Source organism: Rhincodon typus, chromosome 15, assembly GCF_021869965.1.
Source record: "Rhincodon typus isolate 14 chromosome 15, sRhiTyp1.1, whole genome shotgun sequence".
In the NCBI taxonomy this organism is placed as follows: Eukaryota; Metazoa; Chordata; class Chondrichthyes; order Orectolobiformes; family Rhincodontidae; genus Rhincodon; species Rhincodon typus.
The window spans coordinates 30,202,860-30,214,595 of record NC_063346.1 but is presented as its reverse complement, the minus strand read 5'-3'; the positions used below and the strand labels follow the sequence as shown (position 1 = coordinate 30,214,595).

Sequence of the window (11,736 nt, the reverse complement as noted above, 5' to 3'; positions counted from 1 at the left end):
TTGTTAATTTTAAATTTGAGATTGGTAAATTTTTGTTAAGTGAAGGTGTTAAGGCATAAGGGCCAAAGGCAGGTATGTGGAGTTAGGCCACAGATTAGCCATAATCTTATTGAATGATTCAACAGGTTTGAGGGGCTGAATGGCTGCCTCCTGTTCCTATGTTCCCAAGTGTATTCTGAAATCTGACAAAGAGGGTCTTGAAAGCTGGAATCTATTTGCAGGAGCAGAAACCAATTGAATATCATAGTTCAGCTGCTGGATCAAAAAGAAATCTCTTCGAACAAAAACAGTTAAGCTTGTGTTGCACCCCACCTGATTTTGTATATCAAAGCGTAATGTATATTAACAGGATATGCCATTTCGGCCATTATTTTTGTGTTGCCAAGAAATACAAAGGAACTGTTTCCTGTAACAGAAAGCCATTGTTATAAACTTCCGACACCTTAACGGGAAGTTCAAACATCGAGGAGCGACTTGTAGTTGTGAGAATTATTAAAAGTCCTGTAGAAATGTTGCTAAAATTTCTGAATGTCCTACTGTTGCTGAGTTTAATGCAATGTTTTGAAAAACATACAGCTATACCTTCTTATCAAGAGAGAGCTGAGCAGTTAATGAAAAATACAGCCCTGATTGATGGGTAGGTAAATTATTATATTTATAATTTGTTGAAATTGCAGATCATGCTTTCAGCTTTAAGGCTTCACTGAATAAGTAAAAGTACCGCTTAAGTCTTTATAATTGATTTACATAAATAGATGTAACTGATATTTTGATTAGCCTAGGACTCCACTAGATTTCAATGTTATAGAAAAAAAGCAAATATTGTAAGTATTCATGTATATGTTGATATGCGAAGTACATGAGCATTATGTAGAAGTTGACGGTAGTTTTCAGTGATTAATTATTTATCATTAATTTAAAGGCATGTGCAGGGACCTTTTCAGGTTTTCTGTCCACCACTTCTGGCAGAATCACTTAGCCAATTGCCAAAACTTGTGTGATAATCTAGCATGATGTTTTCAAGTTAAAATAACAAGTACAAAGCTCAATTTAGACATGAGGAAGAAGTGATAGAATGGGTTATCTAGAATTGCAGAATGACCGTATTAATATCCAAGAACTACCTGGCTGCTCCCTCAGAGACATGAGAGAAAAGATGGTATTTCAGAATTGCAGCTCAGTGCCAGATGATACACAAGAATCATGAAAAGGTGAAATTTCACATCTGCCACCTGAACTGGACATCAAAGTCAATAGATTTCACTTGTCATCTCAACAGAAGAGGAAGGACAGTCAGGGACAGGTTAATGAACACAATGAGGCTGATAGGCTGAAATCTGTTTATTTCAATGGAAAATGCGTTATTGGTAAGGCAGATGAGCTTAGAGCCTCAGTCAGTACATGGAAATATGTTATGGCCATTTTAGAGACCTGGTTGAAGGGGGAGCAGGACTTGCTGTGCAACTTTTCAGCGTTTTGATGTTTTCGACAAGATAGGGAGGTAAAGGTGGAGGAGCTGCATTATTAATCAAGGAGCATGTCAGACCTGCACTTAGAGAAGACAAACGGGAGGGCTGATCCACTGAGGCAATATGAGTAGAGCTTAAAAGTAAGATGGGTGCAGTTCTGATGGGATTATACAATAGGGCCCCCAACAACCACCGAGACATTGAAAAACAAATGTGCAGGCAGATTATGGAAAGATGCAATTAACAACAGGTTGTCATGGTGGGTGACTTTAGCTTGGGACTTCCTTAGAGCAAGAGGCTTAGCTGGGACAGAATTTGTTAGGTGCATCCAAGATGGTTTCTTGAAAAAGTATGTGGATATTCAGACTAGAGGAGGGGCCATACTAGACTTGTATTGTCTAATGAGCCTGACCAGGTGACTGACTTTACACTGGGAGAGCATTTAGGAAACAGTGATCACAATTCCATAAGTTTTAAGATAGCTATGAATAAGGATAAGTTTGCGGGAAGGTACTAAGTTGGGGGAGGGAAAATTATGACAGTATTAGACAGGAGCTAGGGGGAGTTAATTGGGAGCAATTGTTATTGGGTGTTATAAATCAGAAGTCAACCCCCCTCTGATAACCATAACCGAAACATCCAGAGAGATGGCACCTCATCCTATAATCTGTTAAAAGAGCCCCAATCTGGTGTAAAGGAGTAGTTAAATAAAAATAAACCCCTGACACACTCTCTTTATAACCACCAAGTAACAATTTATTTATCTAACTCTAACAGTGAACAAACTAAACTATTAACAAACTGAATACCCCTTCTAACTACTAACCATTTCTAAATAAAACAAGATTCTAATGGTATGCTGTTCCAATAAGTATGAATCCTGCCTATATAAAATAAAATTTAAAAATTAGAATTTAGTCTCTCAAAATTGCAGCCAGGTTACGTCTTCCAGAATGTTCCGTGCCATCTCCATTCATCTTCTGTCAGGAATGTTCTCTATGAATTCTTCTGTCTGGAATATTAGCAAAGAGCACCATGGTACCTTTATTAATTAGATAATGCTTTCTCTAAGAGCTGAGACAGCTGACCTCTTATCAGATGGCAGTTGATTTTCTGCTGATGTTGTAACTCTGCCTATCTTTTATACCCTTGATAACATATCAATTTCTTACAATAAGATTGGTCCTATGTCGTCAAAACCATCAGATTTAAATTCAATTGGTTTTTCGTATCTAAGTGCCTGGTTTAAGTTAATTGGCTAAAATCAGACCTGATTGTCTTGATGACAAAACAAAACTGCAGCTTGGCCTGCTAACCATCCAGCCTTTTGATACGAATGTTACAATTCCGGTGCTCTATGCACCTGCAAACCCACAAGCTACTCATTTTTTTTTCAAGCCTAGAAAAAGCATGTCATCTTTTAAAGCGACCACACACTGCTTTCCCCCCAACATTATATAAACGTTAATATTTTACAAACACCAAATTCTAATGTCCTGCCTTCCAATCCACAAGTACTCTACCCAACTCCGCAATATTGGGTAAGTCCATATTTGACATGTGAGTGTTGTTTAAACTACTGATCAGAGTTCATGACTGGCATGTTCCAGAAACGAGGAAAGACAGTCATGGCAAGGTATGGGACCCTTGGATGATGAGGCAGGTTAAGAATTTAGCCAAAAACAGAAAAAAAGCATATGTAAGGTTTAGAAAGCTGAAATTGGACAGAGCCTGTCAGAATATAATGCAAGTAGGAAAGAACTCAAACAGGGAATTAGGAGACCAAGGAGGGACCATGAAATGTTCTTGACCAGGAGCGTCAAACAAAATCCCAGGCATTTCATACATACATTAAAGGCAAGAACATAACTAGGGAGAGGTAGGAGCACTGGAGGTTAAAGGAGAAAACTTGTGCTTGGAGGCAGTGGATATGGGTGAGATCCTAAATGAGTACTTGGCATTGGTATTCACCAAGAAAGATAATGAGATAAGTGTGAGGTGTGCTAATATGCTAGAGCATTTTGAGATCAAGAAAAAAGTGGTGTTCAGTCTCTTGAAGTGCATTAAGGTGAATAGGTCCCCAGGGCGTGATGAAATCTACCTCAGGTTATTGAGAAAGGAAATTGATGGGGCCTTGACCAAGATCTTTGGCTACTCACCAGTCCTCAAGGACATCCCCAGTGGCTAGTATGAATACAATGTTGTTCCTCTGTTCAAGAAGGAAAATAGGCATTATCCAAGAAGTTATAGACCGTTAAGTCTCACATCGGCAGTTGGGAACCTATTGGAGAAGATTCTTAGGGATAGAATTTTACATGCATTTTGATAAGCATGGCCTAATTAGGGACAATCCGCATGGTTTTGTGCAGGGCAGGTCATGTCTTAAACTAACTTAATTTTTTTTTGAGGAGATGATGAACATTATCAATGAGGGTGGAGCAGTGGATGTTGTTTACCTGGTTTTTAGTAAGATTATCGACAAGGTCCCTTATTATAGGCTCATTGAGAAAGTTAAGGTGCATGGTATCCATGGTGACTTGGCCATTTGGATTCAGAATTGGCTTGACCATAGAAGACAGAGGGTAGTGGTGGAAGGATGTTTTATCTGGCTAGGGGTCTGTGACTAGTGGAGTTCAGCAGGGATCCATACATGCACCACTGCTGTATGTCACACATATTAATGACTTGGATGAACACGCACGTGGGTAGGTTAATAAGTTTGAAGGCAACACAAAGATTGGGGGAGTTGTAGATAGTGTTGAAGGTTGTCAAAGGATACAGTGGGGTATAGATCAGCTGCAAATATGGATGGAGAAATGGCAGATAGAGTTTAATCTGGGCGAGTGTGAGGTGTTGCACTTTGGGAGATCAAATGTTAAGGGAAAGTAAATAGTTAATGGCAGGATCCTTAACAGCATTGATGTACAGAGGGATCTTGGGGTTCAAGTCCATTGCTCCCTGAAAGCAGCCATGCAAGTAGATTGTGTGGTAAAGAAGGCATATGACATGCTTGCCTTTACTGGTCAGGGCATTCAGTACAAGAGTTAAGATGTCATGTTGCAGCTTTATAAGACTTGGTTAGGTCACGCTTAGAGTATTGTATTCACGTATGGTTGCCACATTACAGGAAGGATGTGGAAGGTTTGGAGAGGATGAAGAAGAGGTTTTTCAGGATGCTGCCTAAATTAGATGGTAGGAGCTGTAATGAGAGGCTGGACAAACTAGGGTTATTTTCTCTGGAGCAGCAGAGGCTGAGGAGAGACCTGATAGAAGTTTATAAAATTATGAGAGGCATAGATAGGGTTTAACGGTCAGAATCTATTTTTTCCCCAGAGCTGAAATGTCTAAAACTAGTGGGCATGCATTTAAGGTAAGAGAGGGAAAGTTCAAAGGAGATGTGAGAGTAAGTCTTTTACATAAAGTGGTAGGTGTCTGGAAAGCACTGCCAAGGGTGGTGGTGGAAGCAGATATGCTGGGGCATTTAAGTGGATTTCAGAGGAACACGTGAATAAGCAAGGAATGGAGAGATATGGACCATGGGCAGTCAGAAGGGACAATTTTAGTTTGGTGTCATGTTTGGCACAACATTGTGGGCCAAAGGGCCTCTTCCTGTGCTGTACTGTTCTATGTTCTATGAGAACGCATATCAGTTGGCTGAATTAAAAAATATGAATGCAATATGAGTGAATTTCAATGAACTAGCAAACATGACAATTACTAAGATTGATGAAGAAACCTTTTAACGATGACTGGCTATGAGAAGACATCATTCACAATGGCTTCAGTTCTCTTGGGAGTCAGAGCCACTTGGAACAGGAGCATTCCCTGGAGGATAGTAAGATTTGTGTGGAGCTTGCCAATATGCAAGGGCATTTTGAGATCAAGAAAGAAGTGGTGTTGGGTCTTTTGAAGGGCATTAAGGTAGGTATGTCCCCAGGGTCCAATGGTATCTACCCCAGTTTATTGAGAGAGGCAAGAGAGGAGATTATTGGAGCCTTGACCAAGATCTTTGTCTTCACTATCCATTGAGAGGTCCCAGAAGACTGGTGATTAATCAATGTTGTTCCTCTGTTCAAGAAGGGAAATAGAGATAATTCAGAAAACAATGGACCGATGAGTCTCACATTGGTGGTTGGGAAGCTGTTAGAGAGAATTCCTAGGGATAGAATTTATGCCAATTTGAAAAAGCATAGCCTAATTGGGGACAGTAAGCATGACTTTGTGCAGGACAGGTCATGTCTTATTAACTTGATTGAATTTTTCAAGGTGACAAAGGTGATCAATGAGGATACAGCAGTGAATGTTGTCTACATGGATTTTAGTAAGGTTTTCGTCAACGTCCCTCATGGTAGGTTCATCGAGAAAATTAAGATACATGAGATCCATGGTGACTTGGCCATGTAGATTCAGAATTAGCATGCTCGTAGAAGGCAGAGGGTAATGGTGGAAGAGTGTTTTTTTTCTGGCTGGAGATCCATGACTAGGGGTGTTCCACAGGGATCTGTACTGGGACCTCTGCTGTTTGTGATATATAAATGACTTGGATGAAAATGTAGATGATTGGGGGTTAGTAGGTTTGCAAATGATACAAAGATTGGGGGAGTTGTGGATAACGTAGATGGTTGTCAAAGGATACAGCAGGATATAAATCATTTGCAGATATGGGTGGAGAAATAGCAGATAGAATTTAATCCGGTTAAGTGTGAGTGCTGCACTCTGAGAGATCAAATGTTAAAAGTATACAGTTAAATGGCAGGACCCTGAACTGCTCTGATGTACAGAGGGATTTTGAGTTTCAAGCCCATAGCTCCCTAAAAGTGGCCTCGCAAGTAGATAGGGTGGTAAAGAAGGTGTGTGGCATGCTTGCCTTTATTGGTCCAGGAACTGAGTACAAGAGTCAGGATGTCATGTGGCAGCTTTATAAGCCTTTGGTAGGCTACATTTAGAGTATTGCGTTCAATTCTGGTCGCCACATTGTAGGAAGGATTTGGAGAGGGTGCAGAAGAGGTTTACCAGGATGCTGCGTGGATTAAAAGTTATGAGCTATAAGGAGAAGCTAGAAAAACATGAATTGTTTTGTCTGGAGCGGTGGAGGCTGATGGGAGACTTGATAAAGTCTATAAAGTTATAGGACGCACAGATAGGGTTGGCGTACAGAATTTTTTTCCCAGAGTTGAAATGGATAATACCAGGGGCATGCATTTAAGGTGAGAGAGGGAAAATTCAAAGGAGATGTGAGAGGCATATTTTTTGCACAGATTGTGGTAGGAGTCTGAAACATGCTGCCAGGGTGGTGTTGGAGGTAGGTACGATAGGGGCATTTAAGGGACTTTTAGATAAACACATGAATATGCAAGGTAAGGAGGGATATGGACCAAGGGCAGGAAGAAGGGATTAGTTTAATTTGATGTCATGTTAGGCACAACATCATGGGCTGAAGGGCCTGATCCTGTGTTGTACTGTTCTATGTTCTAAATCCAGTGATATTGCAGAATCATTAAGTTCAAGAGTTAATGTTTTAAGTCTGCTATGACTGCTTCAGAGACAGTTCTGGACAACAGTTAAACCAGACTTGTAACCTTAACTGTTTCTCTCTTCACTGATGTTGCCAGCATTCTCTGTTTCATATTTCCAGCATCTACAGTATTTTGCTTTCATTAAGTTCATTGGTTGGTAAGAAACTTTACTAGGGTCACTGCAACTTCAGGGTCTGGAGTGAGGAAGGAAACGGGTGACCATCATGCACTCCGACAGAAACATGCAGGTAATGCAGAGTACCCTGGGCTCCTGCTCACAAATTAGTTTTCTACTTTGGAAACTAATGAAGGCATTAGTTCCTCAAGGGAATGCATTCAGAGCCACATTTGTGGCACTGCAAGCAGCTCAGCCTTATGTGGAGGAGGAGGAAGGAGGTGCAATAAGAACAGGGGATTCATTAGCTAGGGGTATAGACAAGCATTTCTGTAGCCATATATGTGATTCCAGGATGGCATGTTGTCTTACCGGTACTAGGGTCAAGTATGTCATAGAGCGGCTGCAGGACATTCTTCTGGAGGAGATTGTGGACTGCCAAAGGTTGTGGTCCACATTAGTACCAATGAGCTGGGTAGGAAGCAGATGTGGTCCTATGCAGGGGTTTGGGAACCAAAAGTGGACAGTAGATCAGAATATCAGGGTTCATAAAATACATGGAAATACAGTAGTCAAAGTAAGAAAGAAAGTCTAAATCAGGATTACTTTGCTTATGTGTGAATGCACAATGTATGTTAAATAAGATTGAGAAGTTACAGGTGCAGATGGCCATGTGGAAATATAATGGTATAGCAATAATAGAGATCTGGCTTAAGGAAGAGCAAGATCAATGTTCTGTCAGGCTGTACAGCCACTCAGAGGTTCCACATACATTGATTAGCAAGACACTGCCATTCCTGTCATTAACTTCTGCTTTCAGAGCTGCTATTGTGCACAGAGCTCTGAAATTCACACAGCAGAAAAAATAATTAGAGGGAATGTTGGACAAAACTGAGAGTTAAATATTCCTGGGTACAAGGTGTTCAGAAAAGAAAGAAAAGGAGGAGGGGTAACAGTATTGTTTAAGGAGGGCATTGCAGTGCTGGGGAAGAAAAAGATGTCTTAGAGGACTCAAGTACAGAATCAATTTGACCAGAGCTAAGAAACAAAATGAGTACAGTTGCAATGTTAGGTGTAGTTTATAAATTGTGGGAAGGATGAAGAGCAATATCTGCAGAGCGATTACAGGGATGCCAAAGTTGTAGAACAGTTATAACGGGGGACTTCAATTACCCAAATATAGACTGGAGTACTGATAGTTTTGGGGACAGCAAGGAACAAGTGTTCCTAGATTGTGTTAAGACAGCATCGTATGTCCAGTCCAACAATAAAGAATGCACTGTTGGAGCTGGTTCTTGGAAATGAGGTTGTTCAAGTGCATTAAGTGTCAATTGGTGTGTATCTATGAGACGGTGATTATTGTACCATCAGGTTCAGGATGATGGTGGAGAATGGCAATCAATCCAGAGTAAGAAAACTCAATTAAAAGAGAGCCAATTGAGGAGGCAATGGCCTAGTGGTATTATCACTAAACTGTTAATCCAGAGATCCAGGCAATGTTCTGGGAGGCCTCGGCTCAAATCCTGCCATGGCAGATGGTGGAATTTGAATTCAATATTTTAAAAAAGCTGGAATTAAAGAGCTAATGATGGCTATGAAGCCATTGTCGATAGTCATGAAAAATCCATCTGGTTCACTAACCTGAACTGACCTACAAGTGATTCCAGACCCACTGCAATGTGGTTGACTCTTAACTGCCCTCTGAGCAATTAGGGACTGGCAATAAATGCTGGCCTAGTCAGCAATGCCTACATCCCATGAGTGAATAGAAAAAAACTTCAATGGGGCAAGAATGGAACTAGGGAGGATAGACTGGAAGGCCAGGCTGGTAGAACAAACTAACTGACCAATAGGCTACCATCAAAGAGCAGGTGGTGTGGATACAATCAAGGTATATATATTGCCTCAAATGGGAAAGATAGGACGAACAAATCCAGACCTCCCTGAATGCCAAAGGGAAGAGAAATTAAAGAAGAAAAAAATGTACTTATGACACCTGTTAAGTTTGTAATACAATTGAGAACGAAGAGGAATACAAAAGTTCAGAGAGAAGGTAAAAAAGCAAAAAGAGAAGCAAAGAGAAATTGGGGAAAGGCTGACAGCCAACAAAATGGGATGTTCCAAAGTCTTCTATAAATGGTGAAAGAGTCATGAAAAGAGTAAGAGAACAAATTAGAGACTGAAAAGAAGATTCACATGTATATATAAGGGGATGGCTTAGCTGTTAAATGAATATTTTGCATCTGTCCTTACCCAAGAGAGATGGTGACAAAGGAGGGAATTCTGCCACTAGAAGGAGTCAAAAGGGCAGCAGTGTTGGATAGACTGTTGGTGGTTAAAGTTGACAAGTGAGTGGGACCAGGATGAGATGTATCAAAGGATATTGAAGGAAGTGAAGGTGGAAATCGTAGAGCCACTGACCATAATCTTTCAGCCTTTCCTAGATTTGGGGAGGTGACGGAAGACAGTAGACTTGCAAACATTGTGGTTCAAGAAACATAGTAAGGACAAGTGCAGCATTTGCTGTTTAACTTCAGTGGTGGGAAATCTTCTGGAAATAATTATTTGAGATTGAATTAGTGGTCCCATGGGAAATGTTTAGTTGATTAGGAAAAGTTGGCACGTGTTTATGAAGCAGTAATCATACTTCACTAACTTGCTGGAGTTTTTGAGGAGGTACCAGAGAGTCAATGAGGATAATGCTAGTAATGTTTACGTGGACTTCCAGAAGGAATTTGATACAGTGCCACACAACAAACTTGTAAGAAAAGTTATAGAGTGTGGAATATTATAAAAGGGGCACTAGAAATATGGATACAGAATTGACAGTGACAGGAGATAGTCATTGTCAATGAATTTTTGTTTTGATTTGGGATAAGTGTTTGTCGTGGAGTTCCCCAGGGGAATTGGGATTCTTGCTTTTCCTGTTGGATGTTAATTGTCAATGTGTTGGTGTGAAGGGAACAATTTCTAAGTCTGCAGATGATATAAGAGTTAGAAGAATTGTAGAATCTGTAGAAGCCAATGGACAAAGACAAGTAGATAGAGTGAGCAGATAGGTGGCAGATGAGATTCAATGCAGAGAAGTGTAAGGTGATGCATTTTATAGGAAAAACAAAGACCGAACAAAACAGGGGTACAATCCTAAAGGGGATGAAGGAGCAAGGGACATGGGTGTATATCTGCACAGATCATTAAAGGTGGCAAGGTATATAGAGAGAACAGTTAGTAGAGCATACAGTATTCAAAGCTTTATTTATAGGGGCATAGAATACAGCAGCAAGGAGGTGATATTGAACTTGTATAAGACACTTCTTAGACCTCAGCTAGCATAATGTGTAAAGATCTGGATGCCACATTATAGGTAGGATACGTGCATATTGTAGAATGTAGAAGCAGTTTACGTGAAGGTTCCAGGAAGGAGAAACTTCAGTTGTAAGGATAGATTGAAGATATGGGTCTATTCTCTTTAGAGAGACAAAGGCTAAAAGGAGATCTGATAGAGGTTAGTAAAATCCCAAGCAGGTTAGATAGAGTGGATAGCAAGTAATTGCTTTCACTCATAAGAGAAACACGAATGAGAGGGCATAAATTTAAAATGGTTTACAAAAGAACCAAATGTGATATGAGGAAAAAAAAACTTCTTCCACTCGTTGAGTAGTTAGGGTATGGAATGCACTGCTTTGGAGTGGAGACAGGTTCATCTGAGACATTCAAGGGAGCACTTGATAATTATTTGGATAAAAATAACATGCAATGGTACAGGGAAAAGGCAGGAGATTAACATTAACATTAGGAACTGATCATTTGAAAAGCTGGTACAGACACGATAGACTAAATGGCCCCCTATGCCATAACACTTCTGTGATTTAGAGACTCTATAGCAAATGGCACAAAATTAAATACTTGTATTCACTGGCAAAATTCTCCCCAAAGAGAAATTTTAGGAAGATGCTGTTGTCCATGTTCACAAGAGAAGCTAAACGAATAAAGGCAGGTACAAGAAATGGATGAAATAAGTGTGGAATTTGAGAGCAAGAGCACAACGGAGAAAGGTTTGTTCATCTGTGACACGTTCAAATCTCACCTTCAATGATGTAGTCTGTGATAAGAACAGGTCGGAATTTGGGAATTGTATTGTGAATAACACCTCCAGTCTCCCCAGTGCTTGCTCACTATCTACAAGCCAGGAGAGTGATCAAATATTTGCCTGGTTGAGTTCAGCTTCAACAACGTTCAAGAAGCTCAACACTGTCCCTCACAGTGCAGTCTGCTTGCTTAGCATCCCATCTGCCGCCTTCAATGTTCACTCCCTTCACCAGTGACGCACAGTGGCAGTAGTGTGTACCTTGAAGTGGAATAACTCACCATGGTCCTTCAACATGACCTTCCCAACCTATGGCCTCTCCCACCTAGAAAGACAAATGAAGCAGCTTACATGGGAACACTGACACCTGCAAGTTTCCCTCCAAGCCACTCACCATCCTGAATTGGAAATATGTTGCCATTCCTACACTGTCACTGGAACTCCCTTTCCAACAGCACTGTGGTGTCCCTACACCCCAAGGATTGCAATGGTTTGAGAAGACAACTCACCATTACCTTCTCAGGGAAATTGGGGATGGGCAGTAGGTGA

At 40.6% G+C, this 11,736-nt stretch overlaps 1 protein-coding gene across 2 annotated transcripts in view; it reads left to right on the top strand.

The window, feature by feature from the left end:
• Nucleotides 1-479: 479 nt before the first annotated feature.
• The window catches only part of LOC109930554 (dipeptidase 1-like), a 34,782-nt gene continuing 23,525 nt past the window's right edge, over nt 480-11,736 (top strand). The window contains exon 1 of one of the 2 annotated variants that reach the window (XM_020530026.2): nt 480-637. In XM_020530026.2, the coding sequence (XP_020385615.1) occupies nt 510-637 (128 nt within the window). In that variant the 5' untranslated portion in view covers nt 480-509. The remainder of the gene's footprint in view (nt 638-11,736) is intronic. The other variant, XM_048606111.1, reaches the window with a different exon arrangement.